Source organism: Pteropus medius, unplaced genomic scaffold (genome assembly GCF_902729225.1).
Source record: "Pteropus medius unplaced genomic scaffold, Ma_sr-lr_union100, whole genome shotgun sequence".
Classification (NCBI taxonomy): Eukaryota; Metazoa; Chordata; class Mammalia; order Chiroptera; family Pteropodidae; genus Pteropus; species Pteropus medius.
The window spans coordinates 141,088-169,065 of record NW_024356248.1 but is presented as its reverse complement, the minus strand read 5'-3'; the positions used below and the strand labels follow the sequence as shown (position 1 = coordinate 169,065).

At 55.0% G+C, this 27,978-nt stretch overlaps 1 protein-coding gene and 1 long non-coding RNA gene across 2 annotated transcripts; one reads left to right on the top strand and one right to left on the bottom strand.

The window, feature by feature from the left end:
- Window positions 1–105: 105 nt before the first annotated feature.
- Window positions 106–20,260, bottom strand: EHD1 (EH domain containing 1). The gene is made up of 5 exons (XM_039860471.1): window positions 19,677–20,260; window positions 16,290–16,387; window positions 5,276–5,688; window positions 2,640–2,804; window positions 106–2,176 (listed from the first exon to the last, which is right to left on the bottom strand). Exons 1-5 carry the CDS (start codon window positions 20,078–20,080, stop codon window positions 1,652–1,654), a joined length of 1,605 nt encoding a protein of 534 aa, XP_039716405.1. The 5' UTR covers window positions 20,081–20,260; the 3' UTR covers window positions 106–1,651.
- On the top strand, window positions 19,233–26,875 carry LOC120600863 (uncharacterized). Its single transcript, XR_005652296.1, has 2 exons — window positions 19,233–19,510; window positions 26,613–26,875. It is a non-coding gene; the product is annotated as an uncharacterized LOC120600863 (long non-coding RNA).
- The last annotated feature ends 1,103 nt before the right edge of the window (window positions 26,876–27,978 follow it).

Here is a 27,978-nt window from a genome sequence, read left to right as displayed (position 1 = left end):
GGCTGGGCAGGGTCTGCCACCTCACCCTGGCCGTCTTGCCAATCCGTTCCTGAAGGCACTGTGGGAACAGCTCCCTGGGAGAGACAACAAAGGACCGGAGCCAACTTTGGCACAATTAAACTTTTTAATGCAAGAAAAAAAGTCTCGTCTTAGTTGCTCTTTCTTCCCACAGGTTAAGCGTGGATAAGCCACTGCACCTGAAACTGAATTCTCGTCGATGTGTCTCCATCCTCACCTAATACCATATGGAACGTTGGGCCAAGGCTGGCTGGACGGGACCAGGCCAGTTCCTGGCCACTCTGACCCAGCCGATAGAGGCCTGGAGACAGCACTGGGAGGTACGCGGGGGTTCAAGAGGTCAGCGGAGGAGTCCCTGCCACAGTGGCTCTGCGATGGCTCTAGGCCTCGGCAGCAACCACTGGCCAACAAGTACATCCAGGCCTGAGGCTGTGCTTGGACAGCCTGGCTGAGGCAGAACTGAGGCGGCCTGAGCGGGCTGCTTGCTGGCTCATGTTTATCGCTCTGCCTGGGGAGGGGGTTGTTCCAAGGACAGCCAAGTCACGTGCTGCCCTTCTTTGCTCAGCAGGAGGAAAGCAGGAGAGGGCTTCCATGGGAAATGGGGTATGACAGCGGGAGCGGGCTGGGTTGTCCCTGGTCTCTCTGTCTGGCCACTAGGCTGGGAGGAACCGGAGCACCAAGCCATACCAGGTTCATGAGGACCTCCTGCCCACTCAAAGGTGGGGCAGAGATGCACCAGAATGTTCCAGGAAAGTGAGAGGGTGCGGCAGGAAACACCACCTCCGGGGTCCCCGGCCGGGGGAGCTCCGCATGCACCCATGTCTAACGGCGCCTGGGTAGAGCTGCCCCTTGGTTGGAGTGTGGGAAAAGAGACAAAAATCACAGCTTCAGAACAAGTGGTTGGGAAGTTACTGGAAAATTCGGTCAAGTATAAAAGGTGTCACTTCTCAGAACCAAAAGTAGCTTATATATTTTTCTGGAAGATGTTCTCTCGCACCCGCCCATTCCCTTAAACCACCCCAAAACAGGTAGCTGGACCTTGCTTCTGTGACTGCCGAACGAGGGGCGGGAGGACGTGAGAGCGGAGCAGGGCCTGTGTGCAGGGCCCAGGGCAGGGGAAGGCACAAGAACCAACTGACTCTGGGGGCACGGGGAGGAAGCCCCTGGCCCGACGGAGCGACTCGGCTTACAAACATACGTGACCAGGCGTTCCTGTCCACACAGCCCCAGGGCCTGGCAGCTGCCGGGAGGGGCGAGCCCGGAGTGGTCACGGTGGCAGGATGTGCTGCATAGGCAGAGCGGGGCAAGGACAGAGAACAGAGGCCGTGTGCGTGTGGGCGAGGGGCCACCAGGCGGAGGGGGGAGGCAAGAAAGAAGGCTGCCTCTAACGTTATATATTAAAAATATCCATAGTTCTTGTGCATAAAATTCCATCATTCACATATGAGCATGACCCCTGCCTCCCTTACTGGGCCCAGGAACAGCCTTAAAAGAAAGATGGTGGTTTTCCTTTTCAAGAGCTGAGGAAACAGCCACTCAGTCTTTATGGACCTTGAGAACTGGTGACCCATCCCCTCCCCCCAGTCTCTGCCTGGCTGGGCACTGAGATGGCTGGGCAGGTAGGGGCTGCTGGTCACTCGAGCCTCCGCTTGGAGGGTGGGATCAGGTGTGGGGGCAGGTCGGTGGGCAGCTCGTGGCCCTCCAGCTTGACTTTGATGAGGTGGTTGGCCAGGGCGAACTCTTCATCGTCCAGCAGCCCGTCCTTGTCCACATCGGCCAGCTTCCAGATCTTCCCCAGAACCGTGTTGGGCAGCTTGGACTTCACCATCTCCTTCTTGGCATTGGCACCTGTAATCTTGCCGTTGACAGGTGACAGCGTGTAGAAGATCTCGTCATAGGTGGGCTTGTCCTTGCCCACCACCCACTCGATGTCATCGATGCCTTCACCGGCCCCCTCGCCGTAGCCATGCCCGAAGGGCCCGTTCATGGTGCCATCAAAGGCGCCACCCTTCACGGCCTGGGAGGGCATCAGGGACTCCTCCTGACGAACCATCACCATCAGCCGGGCAATGTCATTGGCCAGCATGTCATCCACTGTGTCCAGCAGCTTGGGTTTCAAGGCTTGGAACTTGCTGAAGTCCTGGGTCTGCAGCAGTTCCTGTGGTGGGTGGAGAGGAAGAAGGGTGGGTCTTCCTCCTAGGAGACTGGAGAGCATGCGGTTTCCCCCCAGACTCCGGGAGGGGTGGGCAAAGCAAGGGTTCTCGCGAGAGCCACGTTCTGGGTCACTGCCCCAACCACTTAGCAGCGTGGGCGACCTGTTAACCGCTCTGGGCCTTGCTCCCCGGTCTGTAAATTGGGAGGTAAGAACAGTCCCTTCCTCAGAAGGCTGTGGCGAGGATTAACTGGGATGAGGCCAGAGTGCCTGGCACAGCCCTGTCCTCTTCCCCACCGCCTGGGCTGAGTCACCACATTCCCCTCTCAGTGTCAGGACATGGGTCAACATCTCTGATTTGGGTGGAGCACTGGTGATTAACCCAGCTGCTTCCATTTTGGGAGGCCCCACCCCACGGAGAACCACTCCTGACTGCCACCAGCCAGCTGAGGGCGCGGGACAGCTGTACCTGCATCTTTCGGAGGCTTGGGAAGTCTCCGGCGGAGATCTGGTGCTCCCGCTCGATCTTCGCGTAGATCTCTCCCAGGTTGCTCACCAGCTCTTTCTTTTTGCTCTCTTTACCGAAGACGTTGGGCATCTCCTTCTTGAGGGAGCTGATGATGTAGGCGTGGACCTGTGCGGACAGGGATGGAGCAGACGTCAAGGGCCGCGTGGACACCTTGTCAGGAGCAAGGCCTGTGCCTGGGCTGGCCCACCCCGAAAGCTGGGATCGTAACCCAGGAGGCTGAAAGCCGTCCAAGGGCTCCACCGTCCTGCATGTGCAAGCATGTGGACGCTGATGTTGAGGCCACAGAACTCCAACACGGCCTGACTTATACTACATTTTATTATCATGACAGCCTCAGGGATGACTAAGGACTAGAAAAATCCTACAAGGCTTTCCCCAGATGTTTCAAGCTTTGTCTTAGCTTCAATACCTTGCTCAGACGTTTTCCAATTCAGGGCGGCACGCCCTTCATTTCCCCACATCGGGCTGAAAATGCTGGCGCCCTCCAAGGGCACCAGCCCTCCGGTCTTGCTCCCTTTCCCCCAGACTCCACCCCATCCAATCCCCTCCACTGGCCTGACCCCGTCCGCCCTGGGCCAGGAGCCTGGCTGAGATTGGCTCGAGGGGAGAAGGCCTGTCACAGAGTCGCAGTCACTGCTCTGCCAGCACAGGCCAGCACAAGCCAGCGCAGAGAGAGCTACTCACTCCAGGAAAAGGAAATGGTCTCGGACCAGCAGGCGGGGGACAAGACGGGAGAGCATGGGGTTTCCCAGGCAATGGTGACTCAATGAGCCCGCAGGCCAGACAATTACACACCGTTTCTGTAAATGAACAGGCGTGGACAGAAGTCCACCCGCGGTTCTGTCCTGGAAGGGGGCCAGGCCAGAGCATAGCAGCCCTGCTGGGAGGGGGCTGGGCAGGGAGAAGGGGGCGCTGCCCTTCCCTGCGGCCTGAGCAGGGGCCGGACCGGTCTCTTCTCTATTCGCTGCCGGTCCTGCTTCGGCTCAGGATGTGCCTCAGTCCTTGGAGGCCGGGAGCCAGTTACTCAGGTTTTCTCATGGGATCTTTTCTTAGAACCAGCTTCACTCACCAGGAAGGTTCCAGAAGTGAGATACCTAGAACAATGTGAAGCCCTGTATCCTCCAGAGCAGGCTTCTGCAACTTCGCTAAGCATATGGATCGCCAGAGGATTATATTCAAATGCAGACTCTGGTTCAGCAGGGCAGAGGTGGGGCCTGAGAACTTTCCTTCTAGCAAGCTCCAATCTGCTGATCCAGGAGCACTCTGGGTAACCAGGGTGGAGACACAGCCCAGTGGTCAAAGATGAAGGGTCAGTTCTTATTACTAAGGCTAAGCGCTATCGGACTCCAGGCCTCAAGACAGTATGGGGCGCCCTGGATCACTGTGTTCTGTCCACAGCGTTCTCAACGCCTCAAGGCTACACACAGGCAGCCAGCTCCCTGGAGGGATGGCTCTTGGAGCTCCTCTTGGGTGTCTCAGGACAGAGACTGCTGTCTGAAGAGAAGTGCCGTTGCTCAGTCCTGTGACACTAAGGAGCCCAGGGTGACTACTTCACTGGCCACAGGACTGCCTCTGCTGAAGCCATAACACCTACAAAATGCCTTTCCACTCCTCTGCTCAACACCCCTGCTCTCCAATGGCCATTTTGCCACTGGATAGGTGATGCGCAAGGGCCTCTGCCGGCCACCATGACTGTCCAGCCCAGGCTGATGGCTGAACTCTGTGCCACGAGGGTCCATGACCCTCACATGTGCACTGACCCAGGCTGAAGACTTACACCAGCAGGCTCAAGACTCAGGAGTATTTAAAATCAGATGTCCTCAGGGAATGTGTTGTGTTCCTCTGTGTCTGAAGGGTCCACTGGAGGCATTAACCTTCATTTCCCAGCCCCAGGCCCCCCAGGGTCTCACTAAAGTACACTGAGGCACTGAGATCCCAAACTCTTAAGCAATTCGGATGCTGCCAGCAGGTGCCAGCAGGCCCCGAGCTTCCACAGAGGGCTGGGGATGGTTTTACGAGGCCTCTGGGGACCCAGCGTTTGCTCTGGGCCCATAGGCTCACACCACGTCTCTCTACTAGCTCCCTCCTGTCCTGGCTTAAGCATCGGCTCCCACCAGAAGCGCCCCGGCCTGGCCTACCCCACCTGGATAGCTCCCCAGTCGTCTGCTTCTGCAGCAGCTCGTGCTCACCCTAAGACGATACAAATAAATCATGCTTTATTTTTCCTTACGTGTTCTGCTCTTCCCCGCATGCAGGCCAGTGCTCAACAGAACTGGGAAGGGACGCCCACAAGGCCTCGGGCCGTGCCCCACCCACTTCCACTCCCTAGGCTGCCCGTGGGTTCGGTGGTACCTTCCGGTTTGAGGTTTATGTGCATGAAGAAGATTCTCAGTTAAAGAAAGGCCGCACCCATAGGTGCAGAGAGAGGACTGGTTCGGACACCGTGCAATGCGGGAATGGCCGGGGGTCTGCAGGGTGAGTTCTGGGCATCCCGATCCCGAGGCCCCAGTGGCAGTCCCAGCAACCCCTGCGCCCCGCCCGGCAGCAGGCCTCGCGCCCCTCGCCCACCATTCTACCTTGGCCAGACGCGCCCTCTTGATCAGGTCATTGAGCTTCCTGAGGGCGGCGTTCCGGGGCAGAGACTGGATGTCTTTGAAGAGGTCCTGCTCCTCGGCCTCGAAGAGCTTGCGGTTGTCGGGGATGAGGAGCGGGTGGGACCAGAAGGAGCCGATATAGACCCGGACCACCTCAGGGGTGTTGATGATCTTCCCCAGGGACCACATGAGGGCCCCATACACCCGCATCAGCTGCTGGGTTTCGATCTGGTCAGCCTTGTTCAGCACCACACGGATCTTGTCCTCGTGGTTCTTGAGGGCCTTAATGACTTCCGAGAACTCGTCGGAGATGTCCAGCTTGTGGGCATCGAAGAGCAGGATGATGCGGTCCACCCGCTCGGCGAACCACTCCAGGACGGCCGCGAAGTCGTACCCTGTGGGATGGGAAGGGTGAGCTCAGGGGCCCCACGGGCCAGGCGGCCCTGACTTGGCCTGATACCTCTCCACATGGAGTCATTTAAATTTCCAGAATGTACTCACAAGGGGGGCAGGGTCCCCCCATTTCTGTGCCCTCACTCATGCAGCACCTGGCATTAAGAGGTGCTTAGAAAATAAATGATGCAAAAGAAGTCACAAAGCCCAAGCTCTAAACTGGGTCAGACCACGGCAGGAGCGAGCAGACCCCAGCAGCATGGCTCAGCGCCGCACAGTGAGGACAGGCCCAGGGTGCTGCCAGCTGGCACCCGGATGCCCTGGCACAGCTGTGACAACGAATAATGGCAATACTACCTGCGGCTGCTACCGCCTCTGTAGGAATCTCATTCTCTATGGCCGGCTGGCAAGCTACAGCTCGGGGGCCAAATCTGACCCATCACCTGCTTCTATAAAGTTATACCAGACGGCAGCCCCCCCTCAGCTGTACTGTCTGCGGCTGCTTTTGTCCACAATGGCAGAGTTCAGTTGTTGCGACAGAGACCGTAGGGCTTACAAAGCCAAAAATGTTAACTCTCTGACCCCCATAGAAAGTCTGCTGACCTCTGCTCTACAATGAGGCCATGAAGTACGGCAAACCACTTCTCCCCTCTAGGTCGCGAATACTTCCCTAAAACGAAGCAGCTGCACTGAACTCCAGCTCTTTGCTCCCCTCACTGCTGGTTCCCACCAACCAATTAAGGCCCATTGGTGGCAGAGACTGCTAACTGGAATTCTTCTTTTAATAACAGAACTGTCTGGTTTCAGCTGAATTCATGACCCCCCAGCTTTTTGGCAGCGGAAATGAACAAGGAGTATGAGCCCTTTGTCCGTTCTCTTCCTGAAGAATGCGCATGTGATGACAAGAGCTGGAGCAGCTACCTTGGGCTCAGAGATGAAGCCTGCATGGCCAGGACGGCCGGGGACTGTTATTTTTTCACAGAAACCATCTGATATCTGAGTGAAGCCAGTAGAGTTTGGGGGCTCTGTACTGGTGGGTTGATTTGTATCCTGTTTACAACTATGCCTCTTCAAAATGTTTCCAATTCTTCCACTGCCCCTAAAGAAGTAAAAACTGTTCCTTACCTTTTCGGATTCCTAAGAAGAGGGTAAGAACCCACGTGGCAACCACTGCCTAAGAGTCCCTGGGACTCAAGCCTAGGCCCCAGCCCCTGTGCTGCCATCTCCTCTGTGTGTGATTCTGGGCAAGACTCCTTGTCTCCTCGATTTCTGCCTGCACCCACCAGCCACCTAAATGTAGGCCGACCCTCTAAGGAACCACTAAGTGCTTGCCAGAGGGCAGTCCAACCCCCGAGAATAAGCCAAAGAAGACACTCCAGAAAGAAGAGCCGAGGACGCAGCCCAGGAACTGGCCAAACTGACCTCGCTTGTACTCCCCACCTTGGCCAAGGGTCCCCAACCCCTGGGTGATGGACCAGTACCAGTCCATGGCCTATTAGGAACTAGGCTGCACAGCAGGAGGTGAGCAGCAGGTGAGCCAGCGAAGATTCATCTGTATTTGCAGCCGCTCCCCAGCGCCAGCATCACCGCCTCAGCTCCACCTCAGATCATCAGGCATTAGATTCTCATAGGAGCCCCGGTCCCTGGTGCCAAAGAGGTTGGGGACCACTACTTTAGAATGCGGGAACAGAAAAGCAGGTAGAGATGGAGACCAACAAAAAGAACAAACTGTAAAAAAAGAGCCCAGAGCAACCTACAGTGCCCTGAGGAGGAAGGGCAGCCCTCTCGTCCCTCTCAAAAGGAACCTGCAGAGTATTTTACACAGTGGGACTTGGCTGCTCCCCAGCCTGCCAGGCCCCGGGGCTGAATGCAAGTCCACAGTCCCCTGCTTCCTCCTGCCTCCTCTGTTCTCCCATCCGCTGGCCCCTCACCAGGGCTTTAAGGTAAACAGTTAACACTGCGGGGTGTGCCTGGGGCAAAGCCCCGCCTGGTTACATAAACATTCTGGCAGCCAGGCCCCCCCATATTCAAATGTGCTTCAGAGTTGCCTGAGTGCCTGAAGCCACAGGGTTCTCAGCCTCTCCCCACACTTGGGCGCTCAGAGCACACAGGTTTTTAAATAAGATAGCTCTGGACTCAACTCCTGGCTCCAGCCACTGACTCTGTGACCTTAAGTTCTTAACTTCTGAGTTACACATTCCTCATCTGTAAAAAAATTTAAAAACCAATCCCTCCCCGTGAGATCGCGGGAGGGCCTTACGAGGTGACGTGCGGGCTCCCAGCACAGGGCTGGGCGCTGCAACGACTCGGGTGAGCGGAGCAAGCGCAGGTGACGGAGGAGTGACAGGGCCCACTGCAACGAGGGACGAGCAGCCTGGGACTGCGTCATGCTCAGGAACTAAGAGCGACAAATGTTGGGCCTGGCTCTCAGGCCAGAGGCTGGCTTCTGTCCTTGTGGCAAACTTAAGGAAAACTCTAAATCCACTGCTCTGTCCACTTGGCATGGCGGCCTCTCCGGGGCAGCAATGAGCAACCTTCTCTCGCTCCAGTGCACCGGGGCGGGGGGGGGCGGGCAGGACGCTCAGGCCAGAAGCAGCCCTTTGACCGGCCAGGGTCTCTTAACAGGGTGGAGGTGGGGTGCAGCTGCGGGCAGCAAAGCCTCTGCGGCTCTGAACTTCAGCCTGTGCAAAAGAGCAATCAGCCTTCTGGAGGTTGGGGCAGCTGTTTGGAAATGGCCGGCTACCAGGTTCCCCATGCTCAGTGTGGCAGGGCAAGAGCAAGTGCCAGGCCATTCCTGTGACAGTCGCCAGCCACCCTCACGAGCTGCTGGTTCTGAAGTACAAGCCTCCGATGCCCCTGGACACCATGCAGCTGGATCCTAGAGCCCCAAAGGGACCACCTAGAACAAAGCCATCATCAGGACACCAGAAAGGAGGGCTGAGGAGGAGGCTGAGGGAAGCAGGGCACAGGCTTCGCAGTCTGCAGGGCCTAAGGGGGCCATGCCGCCTCTGCCTTTTATGGCCGGCTCTAGGAACGGCGGGTCAGCACTGAAAAAGCGATGACTCAGGACTGAACAGCAAGCGGCTCCCTCTCAGCAAAAACGAGGCCCAACATCTCCCCTTGTCGAACTGTCCTCAGGCTGACAAAAGTTCAAACGACCACAGAGTCACACAGCGGGGGAGGCAGCGATGCCAAACCAAGGCGCTGGGAACAGGGGCGCCCTGATGGGCTGGGCTCGAGCCCAAGTTAGCTTTGGCCCAGGAGTGAGGACAGCGTGGGGAGCTGAGGTCGCCCCACCCAACGTGGCCTCACTCCCCCCTCTCCCAATGGTGGGGGCCAAGAGCATGACGGGGAAAGGGAATGAGGCACCAGGGTCACTGCCTGCAGGGCCCCAAGCCCCAGCCAGAGCCCAGTGCCCCCACCCCTCCCGCACACCCAGTCACTCGCCAACACCTCAACTCAGAGCCAATAGAGCTAAGCCCATTTTTTTTGCAGGTGAATGAAATTTCCTGTTTATTATGGAAAACACTCACACTTTTGGTGAAGGAGACACAATGGCTGGCCAAGTACACCCACAGGTCACGAAAAAGGTCCCAACACTCAGGCATGTGTGATATCATTGTAGGTGTGTGAAACTAGGCGGTAGTAGCCACCACCAGGCCCACCCAGTGTCCTAACCCATCACTGCCTCACTCGGCCTGAGAGATGGTCTCTCAATAGGCACCAAGGGCTAGACCCGCAGCTGCAGCACCGAGAGCATCAATCAAGTCCATGCAGGCAGCCACAGGCACCATTCAGCCTGGAGCTCTGTGGCAGGAGACAGACAAGTACAGGGATGAGCTTGCCAACCCCCCGCCCCCTAGTCCCCAGTGCTGCCCAAGGCAGTGAACCTTCAGCCTTTGGAACACGCTAGAGGTCAGCCTCAGTAACAGGTGCATTCAGCCACGGAATCAGGTATCAGACATCACCTAACGCACAGCAGTTCTGCAGCAGAAGTGGGAAGTCATGGTGTCCTTGGTGAAAAAGAAAACTGCCTCCACCCAGAGGTGGGAGCGTCGAGCTGTAGCTTCGTCCGCCTCGGGCCGGGTGGCAGTCAGAGCACTGGCACCGGTCACGCATGAAGGACACAGGCGGCAGGGTGAGGGGTGAGCTGTAAAGACAAGGCTGGCTCTGCAGTGCGAGCGAACGCCAGGCCATCTCTGATAAAGGACAAGCCCTGGCTGAGAAAGTTCTGGGACCTTGAAGATATTAGGGAAAAATAGAATAAGCCAGTCACAAAGGACATTTAAATACTGCAGGATTCCACTTACAGGAGGTCCCTAGACAAGTCAAATCCACAGAGAGAGAAAACAGAATGGTGGTCATCAGAAGCTGGACAACGGGGAACGGGAGGTCACCAGTGTTCAACAGAGACAGAGTTTCAGTTTGGGAAGACAGAACCAGTTGTAGAGATGGACGGTAGTGATTGCTGTACAATGTGAATGCACTTAACGCTACAGAAACGTACACTTAAAATGGTTAAGTCTTATGTGCATTTGACACACACCCCCCCCACCTCTGCCACACACAGTCGCGGGGTCAGGGGAGAGAGCAGGAAGGCTGAGCCCATCAGGCTGTGCTCAGCCTCTGGGAAGCGAGCTCGGCGAGGAGGCCAAAGCGCGCCTCTCACGCTGGCTCCGCGGGCTCCATTCCCAAGTCCCTCTGGGCCCCTTCTGCCTCTCAGGTGCTGCCTCACGGGGTCTGCCTTCCTGACGAGAGTCACGCTTCCTGCCACCAGGCACCAAGGTGCAGAGGCAGCAGGTGCGATGCCTCCTCGCCCTACCCTAGCACCCTGCAGACGCAGGTAGTTCCACCAGCTGGGGGGAAAGCTGCTTCATACATTCCAAAAGTTTCTAGAACACAAACAATAGAGGGTTTGTCTCCAATCGCCTTCTGTTTCCTGCCATTCAAGCCGCGTGGGCCTGGGTGTTTCTTGCCATGGTTCTCCATCGCATGTGCTTCCAGCTCGTGCTGGGCCCAGGCGGGCAAAGCAGAGGTTAGAGAGCTGAGAATCAACACCGTGAGGACTTGCGCCGAGCTCCCTGCAGCTAAAGTTCCTAGGGAAGGGAAGACTCCCCAGCGCGGCACGGCGGTTAGGAGGAAGGGGCTCCCGACGCCTCGGTGTTTATCCTACAGACATTAAGAAATCAAAATTCGCGCTGTACAAAAATACAGCGGCTTTACTCAAAACTGCCCAAAGTGGAACCCCAAATGTCCTCCAACAGGTGAACGGATAACAAATGATGCATCCATAGGACGGGACAGCACAGCCACAAAAGGAATGAACCAATGACACTCTCAATACATAATGAACCACAAAAGCGCAAGCTAAGGGAAAATAGGCAAGACAGGCTCATACTGTATGATTCCATTCAGGACGATCTGACAAAGGCGAAACCTTAGGGACAAGTATCGGATCCGTGCGTTGTCTGGGACCAGGAGTGACTAAAAGGGGGTGCAGGGAACTCTCCTGGGTGATGGAAAGACACTGTATCTTGGCCGTGGAGGTGGTCACATGACTGCTTCAGGGAGCTGTACACTGAAAAGGGGTGAGTTTTACTACATATAACTAGACCTCAATAAATCTGTCCTAACAAGCAACGAAACAAAGGACAGGAGGGCCCCCAGAGGAGACAGATGGCTTCTGGACTCAGGCTCCCATTTAAATCCTCAACCTACTCAACAAGCAGCAGTGTGACCCTCGCAAGCCACGTGCCCTCTCTGAGCCTCAGTTTCCTCCTCACAGAGCTGCTGTGAGCATCGAGTGAGCACCTGGCACGCTATAAGCACTTGGTAAATGTTAACTAGTATTTACGCACAAGATTTGTAGTCTGGACTCAAGAAGCTCAGATTCGGATGGGTAGGTGGGCAATGACCACTTCTAATGTGTGAAGAATGCCTCGTACCCCAAATTAAACCAAACATTTGCAGGCGCGCAGGCCAGCTGCTACCCAGCCGGCCGCCGTGCTGCCAGCCTGGGAACAGGTGCCAAGCGCCCGCACCGGCTGGTACCAGCCCTCCGAGGGAGGAGCCGCCCACTCCCCTTGGCAAAGCTGGCGGCACTCCCATGAGGGCTCGGGCCAAAAGCTGTTGGTTGGACTGGGGGATGGGGGCGGGGGGGTGCAGAGGGTGGTGGTGAGGCTTTGGTGATAGCTGTGCCCACAGGAAGAGCTGGAATCTGAAGGGAAACCCCGCTGAGTCAGTGCTTCCCCATCTTCCAGCTCCTTGGGATGCTAGTTAGAAAAAGGTCTTCCTCATTAAAGTCTGGGAATTCCTGGATTTTCCAGTGTCTTCATTTTCGGTCAGCTGACGTTTGCAGAATACTTAACTGTGCACCAGACGCCAGGGCAAGAGCTTTCCACATGGCACCCTGTGACCCTTGGCAAGAACAGGAGGATGTCCCGCTACCCTGTTTGACCGGTGTGGCTCCCGGCCCCTAAAGTACTGGTCTGGGACTGGGAGCTTCCATCATTAGCTGAGCTCTGGAAGCTGGGGAGCCAGGAGGCACGCAGCACTCAGCTTGCACAAGGCTTTCAGGCAACCTCATAGAGCGTTCTATGGGCTGAATAACCCTGGTGAAACACTGGCCTGGGGGCTTTTATGGGCGGGACATTTCAGGAGGTGCTCAGCATAAGGATCGGCCAGAAGGGACACCCCTAGGTCAGAGGGCTCCGGGTCTGGGCCGGGGATGCCCTACCTCTCAGGGATCAGGCCAGCGCCTGGTCCTCGATGGAGCCTAGGAACCAGGGACAGTCAGCTGCAGGGTGAGTGAGAACCCACGAGACCAGCCAGCCTTGGCCAGGGTGCCCAGTACCTATCCCCGGACAGCCGGAGGGGCAGTTTCTGTCTGGAAGCGGAGAAGAGGGAAAAGGAAGACGATCCCAGCATTGTTCAGAGCTCCAGATGTCGGTCCATTTCTGAGCTCTGGCCAATGGAGAAGCATCTCAGAAAAGCTGAGAAGCCATGCACAGTAATGACATAAGGGGGGACTACGACTTGTCTGATCCAAGCCCTCGGGGGCTCCCTCACCCCAGAGCGCTCTCTCTCAGCGCAGTGCGGTTTGAGTACAGCCTCTGCTGGGCTCCAATTCTAGTGCGGACACATGCTCGCCCGCCTGTGTCATCTTAGGCTAATTACACAACTTTGCTAAGCCTCTATTTCCTCATCTGAAAAGCAGTAGTTTCCTCAGGGGTGCAGCTGCTACGACAGTGACATGGAGCGGGTTCCGATGGCACTGGTCAGGAGAAAGCCAGGCACAAGGCTGGCCGGGCTCTGGTCTCCTCGTCCAATTTTAAATGACACTTCCCTGCTGCTACCGTGACTTCCAAGGGGGAAACTGACACAAAAGTTCCAGTTCGGCTCACAGTGTCAATGGCAGGGAGTGCACTGGCTGGGTTCCTGCCTCCCGGCCTGGGGCTTCCGCCTAAGTGTGCCTCCCATCGCGGCCACTGAGGACTCACCATGGAAGACCCTGACGTGACGGTATAGGCAGCCAGCAGCCTGTGAGCCCAGGGTACCAGCCCTGCCGGCCCCAGATGCCCTTTGAATTGCCCTTTGTCACACAGGTGGCACTCAGGAATGAACACTGCATGTGCAAGTCACTTTCTCTGCTGACACAGGTGAATGTTATCTTTAAAGTCACTCAGGAGATTAGCACAACAGGGAAGTGCAGCCCAAGACCACTGTAGTGATTCCCAGGAGTCTCTCGCAGAGCCGGGGCTTCATCCCGACTGTTTTCCGGCTCCACAGGCCCTTCCTTATCTTTCCTGCACGCATTAGGGACCGTGGCATTAGGGACCGTGGGGAAAAAGTCAGGATGGGCCAGGTGGGTGTGGGGGGCGCAGGGAATGGAAGGACGTAATTAGCAACTCTAATGCACATGCGCCTCCAGCGGCTGTTGTCTCCAGAGGCTGCTGAGGGCCCAGGACCGCTGGTTTCTGTTGGCTCTGTCTTTCCGAGAGGGAAACACCTGCTTTCCACATGGTCAGCAAAGGGAGTGGAGAGAAGTGGCGGGGAGCCTGGAACACACTGCCCTGCTCTGACTTCCGGTGCTGGACAGGGAGACATGGGACCTTGGCAATGACGGATGGGTGGGACCTCGAGGAGGAGAAGTCCACTCCTTTTCCATCCATCCGGCGGCCACCGCCCTTGGAGCCCGCGCCCAGCACGTCTGAGAGGAACCTCACGATGGCCTTCCTACTGCTGATAACACGCACCAATACCGAACATGTTCCACAGCGAGTTCCAACTCAGTAACTTAGTAAAATGCTTTAAACCAATTCCTCTAGGAATATGGAGGGGAAAAAAACGGTCTAGTAAAATCAGTCTGATGTCTCGCTGTCTCACAGACGAAAATCCTTCTCTATTTAGAACACCGGGCTTACCTTTAAGCCCCTCTCCTTCTTCCTGCCCATGACGGGGGTGTGGGGAGGCTTTCTGTGGCTGCCCAGGGACCCAGAGGGGCCACGTCTTACACCTGGAGAGGCACAGGCAGAAGCCACAAGGCGGAACTGGGTAGAGCACTAGCGGAGCCCGTGTCTACAGCTGGCTTCCTCTCCCAGGTATCTGCCATCTGCTCAGGCATCTTGAAGGCTGGGACTGCCTTGCACGCTGTGTCCTCCTCAGCCCTGTCAAATGTACTCTCTCTGACTGGAAGGCACGCTGAGACCCTGATCTGGTGACCGTTCCAGAGAGAGCAAGTTGGAACACCACTGCCCACCTCTTAGCTAATGCAGAAAGGAAAAAGAGAGAAGGAGAGGCAGGGGAGGGCAACATCCCAGCGGGCAGTGCCAGCCACGGTACCTAGTGTCTCGAGACATGTACTCCCACCTTCTCAGCTGGCTGAGCTGTTCCGACACAGCTGAAGTGTCAGAGGTGCCCAGCACAGGAACTCCCCAGCGCTGGTGGAAAACAGCTGCTTCTGAGTTCCCGTTGATGTAACAACAGAGGCCACAAGAACCCCAAACCCTTTCTCTCAAATACCTTAACTCCTAGCTCTGAAGGCCTTACTGAGCCTGCGTTCCGGGAAGATAAGCTTCTTTTTGTAAGCTAAAGTCCCTTATCTTGAAGAATTGTACACATCCACTGGGGCTGGGAGCGTAGCGTGAAGCCCAGAGGCAGCCTCCAGTCAGAGCAGCCCTTCTGCCTATTCCTCCAGGTCATTCGAAAGGCAGCTCTATAGAGCCTCAAAGAAAGTCCCTCTAGGATGGCTCGGCCCTCGAGGTAGACTGAGAATTCCCCTTTGTGGGTCTTTCCTTTTAAGAGAAACCGATTCAAATTTTCTAGCCTGGCTCTGGCAAACAACAATTGGCTCATCAGCCATTTTCTTAAAACCAGGTAGGAATAATAACAGCAGTAAGAAAGAAAAAACTGGCCCTCGCTCTTTTAGAAGGGGTCCCCAAATTTCCTCCCTTGGACTCCTAAGAGGGTCACTCTCTGATAGAGAATCTAAAAGTTTAAGGCAGATCTGGAGACAGAGGAGGCTCGGTACACTCTAATGCAAGTCGACAAAGGCAGGGGACCCCGGGTCTGAAAAGGAGAGAAGGTCTGACAGCACCGAGAATAGGTCCCCTCACCACGACAACCTCACAGCCACAGCAAAGACACACTACCTCCCAGATCTCAGGCTGCTGGCTTCATCTGCAAAGCTCACAGACGCTGGGCTGCCCAGAGGGAAAGGGGCACGGGAAAGATCTACAAGCTGATGTTAAACAAACCGGTCGCTTGTCTTCAGCCCCTGAGTCTGATCTCATTTCATCTGTACTTTTGCAGCTGCAGGTACCACTCCTGGCCTGCCAGATGTCACTGCCCTTGCCCTCCCGCTTCTCCAGGCCCCGAGCTCCCCTCCCTGCTACAAAAAGGGGGTGGGCAGGAGAAACAAGATGCAGTTCAGGCACATTCTGAACCAAAGCCTAGCAGAATCGAGCCAGTTTACAAAACGGGAATGGGCCTGGTGTGCTAATACTCCGGATGAAAACCTGCCCCTCGTACAGCACCCAGGGTGGCCGCTGCTTACCAACATTTACGCAAATTTAAACACATTTCCACTAGCTCGTAAATAGTTACATACTTGCCAGCATCTCCTTATGGGGCTTGTTCAAGTCAAACTGTTCTCCCCCAGGCTGCTGGACTTACTAGGAACGTACGTGGCTTCGGGAGGCAAAGCTTTTAAACACAAACTAAGGTGAGTGAGCCCCAGGGAGCCAGGGGCTCATTCACAGTCAGCAGAGCCGGCTGAGGTACCTTGCAGCCCAGATACTGAGCAATTTCCTGTGGCCTCACAGCCAGTCCTGTCCCTTCAAGCATGTCCTGGCAGCTGAAAAGCATGAAAGTCACACAACATTGGCTGTTTGCAACCTTAGCAAAGAGAACCAAGGAAGAAAGCAGCTTGTGCCTCTCAGGGCTTGGAGCACTGATGACAGACGAGGTTGATGGGAAATGGGTTCTCACTTGGGTTGGGACAGACCTCGAGGGCGGCATCTGGTCTGCATCACCAACAACGGATAGACGGATAGACGTGGTGTGACCACCCCAGGGGCCTTGGGCAGTGTCGCAGGCTGTTTACCTCTGCTGATGCGCTGTTTCTCCCCAGACAGGATCCCAGGAGTGTCGATGATGCTTATGCTGTCCAAGACCGGGTTGGGCAGCTGGGCACACATGAACCTGCGTAGGAGCGAGAGCCAGGGAGAGAGGTCAAGGTTCAGTCATCACTGCTCTGGAGGGCACAGCAGCAGCGCCTTCCGTGCTCCACTGCCACCTCCGCTTCCTTCCCAGAAACATGGAACTTAAAGGAGGTTTCCTATCACCTTAGTCTCCCAGGAGTGGCCAGCAAACTACATGGTCTCTTCACTGGCATCCAACCGGCAGGCTCGACTGACCATCGGCACTTCCTTCGCATTAGCTTTTCCCCCAGAGTTCAAAAGTTCATAGCTTTCAAGTTGCTGATGTGTTAGGGAAAATTGCACGAGCCTGGGTCACCATTCCAATCCAGAAGAGAAGCAGAAGCGTGACACTGAAACCTTGGGCTTCTACATTAAAATTTTTAACCATTTGGTTACACCGCCACACATAGAAGAGAGTTGGTTCTTTCCTGCTGCTGCTGGGCCCAGCCCTCCCCCTCCACCCAGCTGCTTGGGGAGAGGGACTGCAGTGGGCAGCCAGTAAAAGCTGGGGGACCACACAGGCTAGGTGGTGGGGCAGGGAAGTCCTGACACCATTCTCTGAAAGTCAATCTGGTCCAGGAAGATTGAAGCCACAAAGAGGCTGGCAACATAATGAAGGCTTAGCTGTGTGTGCCTAAGTTCCCACTGGACTGACAACAGCCCAGGACAGCAAGAGGCTATCCCAGCTGAGAGCAGGGGTTCTTGACTGCACACAGTAAAGGCGCCTTTGAAAACTTCTCTGAAAAAGGTATTGTGAGCAAAGAAAATACTGACCCATTGTCTGTAGGACACAGGCTTAACGCTGCCTGTCTGACAGCGGGGAGAAATCTGAGCTGCTGAGCTTTCCCGTGGGCACCACCCCCCAGCTGACCAGTGGCCCACAGGCCGGGGCAGCTGGCCAGAGGTGAGAGGTGCTGCCTGCAACACAACAGAGCAAAACCAGCTGACCCGCGGGGTGAGCAAACCTCAGACCTCATCCTCCCCAGTGCCAGCAGCAGAGCCCGAGTGCTATAATAAATAAGTGCGTGTCGCTGGGGTTCCTGCTAGGGAAGGGAGTCACTCTGAGAGACAGACGAACTAAAAGGATTTGAAGCAGAATAGCTGTGGGAGTAACATACATAATGAGGCCTGTGAACCAGCCTGGTGAGGAGTCAACATCTGGAGGACTCAAACGATTGCTCTGCAAAGCCCAGGCGTGTGGCGGGAAGCGAGAGGGAGGGGGCAGTACAGCTGCGTCCCAGCCCATCTCCTCACCAACAGGGAGGCGCCGAGCAGATTTCACCTCGCACTACAAGTAGGCGGTACCAGTTAAGCAATGAGGATACCCTGACTATGCCCTGCCTCATTCAGCTTGCTCCATCTGATTTCAGTCCCAGAGCAGCCACTTAGGGGGAAAAAGCTGGAAAGTCAAGTTCATGACTCAACGGGTCTCTTTAAGAGCTCTGGGAGAGGCTGTGTCTGCCAGAGAAGCACCCCCTTTGTATGCCCTGGCTAGAGGGGAAGCACAAGCTGACACTGTTCGGGGCCTCCGCAAAAGTGTAAACCCACGGTCTCTCCCCTCCCTACCATCCTCGGCTGATGAGGCCCCTTTCGACAGGGCTATTAGCATTTGGGGACTCTCTGAAGAAGGAAACAAGTGTGGTTGTCGCATCCTGTGGCACCAACATCATCAAAGCACCCGGCTGGGACCCAGCACTCCTGAATTGCTCTTTGTGCAGTAAAAGCAATAGAATAGTAACTGGCTGCACAAACACAGTCGGTGCTGCATCTACTTACTGGGTGAGCTCAACAAAGCGACCTGGCTCAGGCCGCAGTTTCTTGAACCAATGAGGTGAGGTTGCCTAGATGTCTAAAGTCTGCTCTCACAAGCTGAAGTGAGAGCTAAGGACAGCCAAGGTACCCTTATTCTAGCTTCCCAAAGTTCTGTGTGAAAGTAGAGACCTAATAATGCTTGGAATTCCCAGCATAGCAGCAAAACTTTCCACAAGATCACACTGCGCCCACCAGCTAACAGTGGGTGCCAATCCCCTATCTACAGGCACAGTAATTCTAAAACACCAGCATACTCCAGAGGAAGGCTCCAGGTTAAGAGGGGCCATGTCTCTTCAGGAGTCTCACCAGAGGGCTACTCAACTCTGGCCCTAATGCACAAATGGTACAAAAATTAAGAGAACATGCTTAAAGCCCTGAAAAGAGCAAAAAGACAAGAGTAGCCTGCCTGTCTTCTCTGTTAAAGGTCAGCTCTGTTCCTGGAGGTAGGCCTGTCCCTGAGCTTGGACTGGGGGCAAGCTGGTCCACCCTGTGCGGCTGGACAGTGTCTGGAAAGGAATGTGAGCACACAGGGCGGAGACCTGAAGGCAAGAGTCAAGGATTCTTTCCTAGACTCTTACCCAGACCCAGACTTCAAAAGGCATATGCAGTCATTCCTTGAATGGGGGGGTGGCTGAGAGGGCAGATCTGTGCACATGCCATGGGGGTGGGGGCGGAGATTTTAAGAACACTGACTAGCACCTCCGAGTTCCTTTAGAGAAAAGTCAGCTTAGCAGCTACATTGCTTAGAAGAGGTGACTGCATTTCATTAGTAGCACCATAGTTAGAATCTTGGAGGATTATCCTCATCATCATAAGGCAGGTTTCACCCATTTAACTGGAGAAACAGAGGTCCAAGTAGGTTAAGGAACCTCTTAGAGAATCTACATAGGGACTCAGGGCCCGAATTTCATTCCAGGGCTCCCAGGGCTACCACCTGAGGCTGCTTGCTGAAACCCCTAACACAGCACAGACCCTGGGAGGAGTGTTCCAACCCCAGCTGTCTGCTGCTCTAAACTCACCAGGCCACAGCAGATCCTCCCTGTACCTCCCACACAAAACCACTGGCCCCAGGGGAGGCACAACACATCACACTAGCAAAGGGAATGGCTAATTCTCCCACACACTTAAAAAAGACCTTTGAAGGAAGCGGGGTGGTGGTTTGAATGAATTAGGTGCCTCCAGTCTGGGCGAAGGAGGTGGAGACAGGACTAACGCCTGGTTCTGAGAGAAGTGGGGCTAGGACCTTTGGGAGTTAAACTGATATCCTAGAAAATTCTCGGGTAGCCAACGACGCCCACTCCCAGACCCACAGGTGAGTTTTCTATGCGAAGCGGCAGGGGACCCTGTCCCAAAGACTGGTCACTGAGGGATCCTGCCCCGGGTCTCGTAGACAAAGGACGGTGGGGCGGCGGCCGCGGGAGGGTCGGGACTCGCGCCCGAGTCGTCCCCCCCTGACCCCCAAGGCAAGGGACGGGTACCTGTTGAGGAAGGCGTTACCGAAGGCGTTGAGCTTCCGGAAGGGGCGCCGCGGGTCGACGACCAGCGCGTTGCCAGGCACCACGCCCTCGGTGGGGCCGTGCATGACCGCGATAAAGGAGTCGGTGGTGGGCTCGGGCCCGATGCGCATCCCAGGGAAGTCCTGCTCGATCAAGTGCCGGATGAAGGTGGTCTTGCCCGTGCTGTACTGGCCCACAAGCAGCACCATGGGCTTGTTGTCGAAGTCAGCGTCCTCCAGCGCCGGCGAGTGGAACTCGTGGAAGCGGTAGTGCTCCTCGAGGGGCAGCAGCTTCTGCGCGTACAGCTGCCGCAGTCCCTCTGCCACCGTCTGGAAGAGCTCCGGCTCCTTCTTGCGGCGGGCATCCTTGCTGACCCAGCTGAACATGCTGCCGGAGACGGGGCTGGCTGCTGCGGGGCAGAGCGGCGGCTGAGAGCTGGGCGAGGGCGCGCAGCCGAGGCGGGGCCGGGCCGGCTGGCGGAGGGGCGAAGGGGCGAAGGGGCAGGGGGCGGGGAGCGGCCCGCACTGCGCAGGCGCACGGCACGGCCCGCGAAGCGCCCTCTGCGGAGTGGAGCGCGCGCCTCGTCGGGAGCCCTTTATAAGGCCCGTCTCCTCCGTCCGGGCGCGCGCGCGCGCCGCCGCCGCGAGGACGCAGGGAATTGGGAGGGGGAGGGAAGAGCCCCGCCTGTGGACTCCGTGCCACGTCTTCCCTCCCCCGCCTCCCATTGGCCGATTCCAAATCTCGCGAGCGCACTTGCTCCACTCCCCGCCCCTGGCCCGGGTGCCGTGGCAACCACACCTGTTTGGCCTCGCCCCAGGGGGCGGCTCGCGGAAGTGCTGCGGTTGGGAAGGCGGGAATCCCGGCCGGGGCGCGAGGAGGTCCTGGGGCCTGCGTGCCTTGCAGCATCCGTGAGACTCCCAGTTAGAAACCCCAGCTTCTTGAATTCGCGTCCCACCCGCAGTTTCGTCACGAACAGTCTTCTTCCTCCCACCGGCTCCGAATCTCCGGAAGCTTAGGAGGACCCTGGGGGCCTTGTGCCCCCCCCCATCTGCACTGCCTTTCCTTGTCTCCTGTGGCCCCTGCTTCCCCGACACTCCCTCTCATCCCCGCATCTTTGTCTTATTTGAGAGAGGGCGAGGCAAGAAATAGGAGGTAGAGGAAGCTGAACATCCAAGGAGGGGCGGTGACTGGGGAAAGAAAAATGAGAAGGGAGAGGAGGCCAATTGGGAAAGTCTGACCAGCAGCAAGAGGTGAGCTCCCCTCAGGCCAAAGGGGCTGGGAATTGGGAGGTGGACACAAGCAGTGGAGGACGCTTTTGACATATGACGTAGAGGAGAAAAGATGGCCTCGGTAAAGAGATTGTATCTGTGGGAGGGTGGGAGGAGGTAAAGAGGAAGTTGAGGCCCTTTGGCCACATGAGTTTTGAGGAAGTGAAAAAGGAAATTCCCTCTGTAGGAGGAGGGGAAATGTGGGGCAACAGTGAAATCTTGTGGGAAATTAGGAGGAATTAAAAAACCCAAATACTTCCGCTTTCATCTTGGGTTCACCACCAGTTACCAGTTATTTACTCCGACCTGTGTCCCTACCCTCCTTACCAGTTCCCTGCTGTTCCATTTGGCTCATTCGCCCGCCATCATCCTGGGCCACATGGAGGTCCCCTGGGCTGTCCAGGCTGGTGAGAATCTTCAGTGGGTGATGTCAGAGCTTTGGGAACTGCGATTGTTGTGTAACCAGTACAAGACACTGAAGCGTGGGAGGGGGTCCCAGGAGGCTCCTGGACAGATCTAAAATGTATTTGGAAACTTGGAGGTCTCACGTCCAGCTTTTTGGCTTCTGGGAGGTGTGAGAGCCTGGAGAGCTGGATGCCTATATCGGGGAAGAAAGCAGGCTAAGAGGACGGAGGCAGGAACTCAGCTCTGAGAACAAGCAGAATATTAGGGGAGCTGAGTCAGCCGGGAGCCAGAGAGGGCAAGATGGCAGCTTTGGTCACCCACCCCTTGTAGGGTCAGGCCTCAGTGCCTTCTGAGGGAAAAAGTAAAGTTAAATCGATTGCCTTCCCCTCTCGCTCTGGAAGCATTGGAGAGCCCTGCCTTCAGTCTTAGGTCCCTGATTTACTGCTTTTGTTTGAGTTTCATTAGCATTCTTTTCATCAATCACAGTAAAACATGTGAAAAGAAGCCATGAGACTCTTTGGCATTCTCAAAAGAGGATATTGAGGCTGTCACCATAGGCCGTGTGCCAGCTGGTGACCAGGAGCCTCCCAGGGGCCCAGTCCAGACTTCCTGGGCCAGCCTTCCAGCCAAACGACTTGCCTCCTACGTGGTTCTTTGAGGGGTCCACCCCGGAGATGCAACTTCTGGGCTGTTCCAGGGAAGGGCCCCAGGCTGAGGATTCTGAAAGAGACGGTTGTTTAGTGGCCTGAATGAGGTTTTGAAGAGTTAGATCCCCAGCAACTCTCATTCTGACCCGCTATGGGCCATGTTTTGCGCATCTCCCCAGAGCCCTGTGTGCTGGGAAAACCCAGCCCTACAAAACTGAAAACAACAAAATGTTCATGGGTTATTTATAAATGAACCCCAGCCCTCGTTGGTTCTGTATGGCTGCTTGACTTTCTCCAAGGAGCTCAAAGGACTAGAAGAGGGGATCTTTCTCCCTCATGAGGCTCAAACGGGCAGATATTAGTTTACCCAATTTCACAGAGTTGGTGCCCAGGTCCTGGGCAGCTTCCTTGTCTAGTAATTCCCCAGATTGAGAAAATGCCCTAACTTTCTTTCTTTGTGTTTTTTGAATAGCTTCTGTTTTGCAAAACGTGAAGGAACCATTTCACTTTTGGTTTCTCTCTCTCTTCACTTTCTGTCTTTGCCAGGATCCCCAGGAAAAGATTTAGAGGGAGGGGGCAGATATTTCCTGTATCTCGGAAATGATGTCCATCCATCACTCCCAGTTTCTTCTTTCAAATTCACAAATACAGAGCCGCCGAGCCCAGCCCCGGGGGATTGCTAGGGCTCCTCAGGGACTGTGCCCAGCCAGTGGAAAGGGGCCACCTGCTTTCCCTCAGAGCAATCTGCTCAGTCCCATGATAGCCTGGTCTAGAGAAGTGTCTACAGGGCCCCTAAAAACAACAACAAATCGGTGGTGACACAGTGTTAGGGCTGCCCAGGATCTCTGCATCCAAATGTCACGAGAAGACACGGGAGGCCCGGGGCTATTGAGTGGCTTCCTCGAAGACTCCTGGAGAGATTGAGAAGCTGGACCTTTGGAATGTTAGCACTGTGCTCTTTCCAGGCTCAAACCCTTTGAAGTCTGAATTCTCAAGGTCTGGCTGGAGGCAAAGCAGAGGTACAGGGTTTCGAGAGCTTCTTAGGTACAGGCTGGGGTAAACTCTGCTCTCAAGCGGCAGCCCCTGCTTTGCAGCCTGGAGACCCAGCCTGCGATTTACCTGGGTGCTGCGGACAGGCAACCACACCGTGCTTTGCAGAGCTGAGCTGCAGAGACCTCTGAGCATTTTTGATAAAAACTACATGCTGGACTGGAGGAGGCCACCCACTGCCAGGCTTACAAATGGTGTCTCTGTCCCGATGGCCTCCGGCACCGTCTTCCAGGGGCTGTGGCAGCAGGAGCTGCAGCTGAGCGCAGGGTGCAGTGTTTAACCCAATCTCCCTGCAGAACGCAGGCACCATCCCAGCCCTGCCCTCCAGGCCTTCGCTGTGAACACGCAGCATTTGGGGATTCCACAGGACGTGATTTATCATTTGGCACAGGAGAATAACGTCTTCTACAGTGACACCACCAGGGATCCTTTGGCAGGGTCTTGGGGGTCCTCTTATCCTATGCTGATGGAAATGGGTGTAACCTTGATGTCCCATGCTCTCGGCAGCCTGAGAGTACACGAGGTGTGTGGATGCTGCTGCCTGAGTGGCCGCCATCTTAGCCCCACCTATGTGAGTGCAGCCGCTTGCCCTCCTCAGGTGCCCTCCAGGCATGTTCTCCCTCATCATGGCTTCTTATTTCCTATTCCCCCATGGAGGAAACAGCCTGAGCCTCACCATGGGCCTCACAGGCTGGGGGCTGGAGATTAATTCTGTCACACTTGGCCTACATGGCACAGAACCCAGTTCATCTTTAATGAGCCCTTCCTCTGGCCTCTGACCCAGTCTCTCACATCCACACCTCAGTGAGGGTCCAACGATGTGCCCAAAGCCACACTCCAGTCCCCTCTGCTGGCTTAACCTCTCCCTCCTCCCCCCGAATCAGTCTTCACACGGTGGCACACTGAGCTGGTGGTGGTGCATACAGATGTCTCAGCCAGCCTCTCACACCTCCTCTCGGCCCAGCTGGAACATTCTTGTGACCTTTGTCTTCTCTGTCCTGCTCTTAAGTACAGGCTATGGGGGCGGGTCATCTGAAAAGGGACTGGAAACCGAGGAGACGAGAGAGCCGGCCACGTGTGCCTAAGCTCCATGTTTGCCCCCAGAAGTCCATGTAGGGATTCCTCCAAGGGCAGGAATGCAGTGAGGCCCTTCCAGAGCTGGCGTCAAGCCTCTGTCTCCTCCTCAGCCTGGCCTTCTGCCCTCTGGTTCCAAGAGCCCTCCACCCTGAAATACCCCTCCTGCCCTTCGGTCATTTTTGGTAGGCAGAATTCTAAGATGTCCCTAAGACTCCCCATCCTGGTGTACACACCTGGTATAATGCCTGGGACTGTGAATCTGAGAGGTCACGTTCAATGGCAGAGTTTGACTTTAGAGAGGGGATTATCCTAGTGGCCTGACTTCATCACAGGAACTCTGAAAGTAGAATTTAGTCGCGCTGGTGGCAGAGGAAGGAAGTCAGAGATTCAAAGCACAAGGAAGATCCAAGGTGCTCTTGTTGGCCGAAACATGGAGGGGTGACTCGAAGAGGAACGTGTGTGGCCTCTGGGAGCTGAAAGCGGCCCCCAGCTGACAACCAGCAAGGAAGCGGCGGTCTCAGTCCTACGAGTGCAGGGACCCGATTCTGCCAACCCTGGCCAACCAACAATAAGAACGGATGTGGAAGCAGATTCCTCCCAGAGCCCCCGATGAGAGCTGAGCCCGACCCACACCCCATTTCAGCACCTGAGACTCTGGACTTCTGACCTACAGACCGGAGAGCTGATAAATGGCTGTTGTTTCAAGCCATTAAGTTTGTGGTGCAGGCACCCCTCCCGCACACACACTTTTTGAAGGTTCGCATTACGTAACTTCCCTTTTACGAAAGACTTGTTTTCGTTAACCAAAAGAAATCCGGAGAGAATGTTCACTTTTACGAAAAAAGGTGAAGAGTGTTCAGCGTTTGTTTCTCAGGGAGCCCTTACAGAGGCAGCGCACGTCCTGGGCAGCGAGAATGGCGCTGCTTTGACTGCGTGTCATTGTGAGTTTAGGTGTTAGGTGTTATTCGGTGTCATTGTTAGGTTATTTTGGGGGTCTGGGACCGCTCAAAAACTTTTTCATAGAAATTAATGGTAATTGCTGCTTTGCTTTACGCCATTTCGGCTTGTGAAACGTTTCACAGGAACGCTACTTTCAGATAGGGAACCTATAATTTGTTGCACAGCAAAAGGTAACTGTAGCAATGGATTTGTCCTTTTGTCGATCGACAATTTTCTTGCTGGGCAACAGCTGGCAGACAGTCAACGGACGACGAGAAGAAAATGGAAGGAAACTGAAGTGGTCATGGTCTAGCGATACTGGGAAAGCAGATTTCAAAACTGAATACAATGCAACCTGGCTTGATACACACACACACACACACATACAAGGGGTTCCCAAACGGAGGTGATTTTGCTCCCCAGGGGACATTTGGCATTCTCAGTGGTCACAACTTGGGGGTGCTGTGGGTATCTAGTGGGTAGAGCCCAAGGATGCTGCTAACATCCTACAGTGCTCAGGACAGTCCCCACAACCAAGAATCGTCCAGCCCCAATAGGGGGCCAATACTACACACACACACAAGGTCATCAACAACACAATTGTCATCAATACTGCACTGGCCTCAGCCACGAGATCAAGAGGCAGTGCAACATAAGGGCCAGCACACAGTCAGGTTCAGGTCCTAAAGACCGTGTCATCTTTAGCAAGTATCTGGGACCAGCTGTAAAACGAGATAAGCACAGCCCCTAGCATGCAGGATGAAACGCATGCAAAGTGCACAGAACAGAGAAGTCAGCTAACTCGAGCGTTTAGAGGAAATGTCTACAGGGCTATCCTTGTGTCATAGGAGCTAGGGCAATTTTTGTTTACTTTTCTGTATTGTCCAAATTTTATATTATGGACATATTTGAAGAAAGCTGAGTGAGATTCTACAAAACAACTGGACTGTACTCTTCAAAAATGTCGAGGTCTTGAAAAGGGCTGAGGGTGGTTCAGATTGAAGAAGACCAAAGAGACCTGCCCGCCAAATATGAGGCGTTATCTCAGTTTAGTGGGACAGCCAGAGACATCCGGAAGTGGACGGCATATCAGATGATGGTATTGCGTCAGTGTGACTATGCCTAAATATGGTAACTATTGTGGCTGTGTAAGAGACGTCATTTGTCTTAGGAGCAACATGTTTATTTAAGTGTGAAGGGTTATGACCTATATAACTTACTCTCAAATGATTCAGAAAATAATTTGCGTGCCTGTGTTTATACGTGTATAAGAGAGAGTAGAGTGAGAGCAACTACGGCAAAATGTTAACTATTGGTGAACCTGAAGGAAGGGTATATGAGTGTTCATTGTACTCTTCTTGCGAGTATTCTGAAGGTTTCATTGTCAAAAACAAAAAAAGGCTACTAACAAGATAGCCCTTCCTCAGACACCATGTGGCCTGGCCCGATAGTACATTCATGGCCTCATGGCCCAGCAGTACCAAAGTCCATGCACAGTAAATGGATAGATCGATGGTATTCTGTTCATACAGTGGAACACCGTGGGACAGCAGTGAGTGACCGTAGACAACCGTGGGCTCCAGCAACCAGGAGACAGCGGGACACAGCAGCACGGTTCATTTACATGATGAACAAACAACAGCAACCCAGGCAGAACCAAAACACTGTGTTTTGGGCCACGAACATGGGTGGTCGCCCGCAGAGAAAGGCAAGGAAGTGGTTACCGCAAAGGTCGGCGTTATGCTTACCTGGGGTGGGGTCACCTGGACTCATTTTATAAATAATCCTACAAATATACAGTGTAGTTTTATGTTTTATACACACGACGGCTGTAAACATCCTACCAGGATTCCCGCTCTGTGTGAGGTGAGCGCTGAGTGCCTGGGCCCTGCCTCTGTGTGTGGCAATGACAGTGTGTAGGCCGCCTGGAGGGGCCTGGGGGGTCTGTTGGGGGAAGGGATGGGGAAGGGTGGGGAGGGAAAATGAGGAAGATGCCCTCATAGCTTCGCGGGATCGGCCTGGGGCGCCCTCTGGTGGTGGCTTCAGGGAGTAAGGCGGGCAGAAGAGAAGGCTCCCCTGGCTCGCCCCTGCCTCTTTCCGTTTTCTGCACCTCTGTCCCTGTCATTCATTCCTCCTCCGACGCTCATGACGTCTTCCTGGGCTTCACCTCAGTAAAGGCCAAACTTAGACTCCCGTCTCTCAGAAAGCCTTTCCCCATCAAGGCCGCCCACCTCTGACCACTCCCTCCCCCATCAGACTTTCTTTGCCGTTGGAACAGTTAATTTGTACATACTCTCGGTCAGCATCAGATTGTTTCACGTGTGTGGTGACGGTGATGGTGATGAAGACCGATGGCTGCCATTTACAGGGCCTCCTACCTGCTGGCACTGTGCTAATGGCTCCAGGCGACTGATACCCACCTCCCCACAAGCACTTCATTCATGTATGTGGTCAGTCCTTCAGCAGGCATTTATTTATGCATTTATCTATAATCTAACATCATCTTCCTCTCTTTGCCCCTGCGGCCCTAACGACTCATTGTTGCCCAATGTCCTTAAATAGGCTCCTCTCTTTGAAATGCCTGGAGTGGTTGCAGATAGTCTGTTAAGCCATTATAAGCAGGTGGCATGATTGGATAAAAGGTATTGAGGAAACTGATTAACCATTATGTAAATTATAGGAAGATCTCAACGTCAAGCGTCATAATAACGAATTATAACGTCGCTTTCCTTACTCCATTCCAGTCAGTCCTCTTTTTTAAGGGCTCTTTCACCAGTCTGCGCATCCCAAGAAGAGACGAAGGACCCCCTCACATCCTTGCCTTCCACTCTCTCATCGAATCTGGCCGCCCAGCATTCCTCTCCCTAACCCCTCGCGATTGCTCTTTCCTTGACTCCT

Excerpts from the sequence above, each read along its gene's own strand:
- EHD1 (XM_039860471.1), bottom strand. The coding sequence starts at position 20,080 with ATGTTCAGCTGGGTCAGCAAGGATGCCCGCCGCAAGAAGGAGCCGGAG. Across the intron at positions 2,805-5,275 it reads AGAGGGCGCGTCTGGCCAAG|GTCCACGCCTACATCATCAG; the intron begins GTAGAATGGTGG and ends CTGTCCGCACAG. Across the intron at positions 2,177-2,639 it reads CAAGCCTCCGAAAGATGCAG|GAACTGCTGCAGACCCAGGA; the intron begins GTACAGCTGTCC and ends CACCCACCACAG.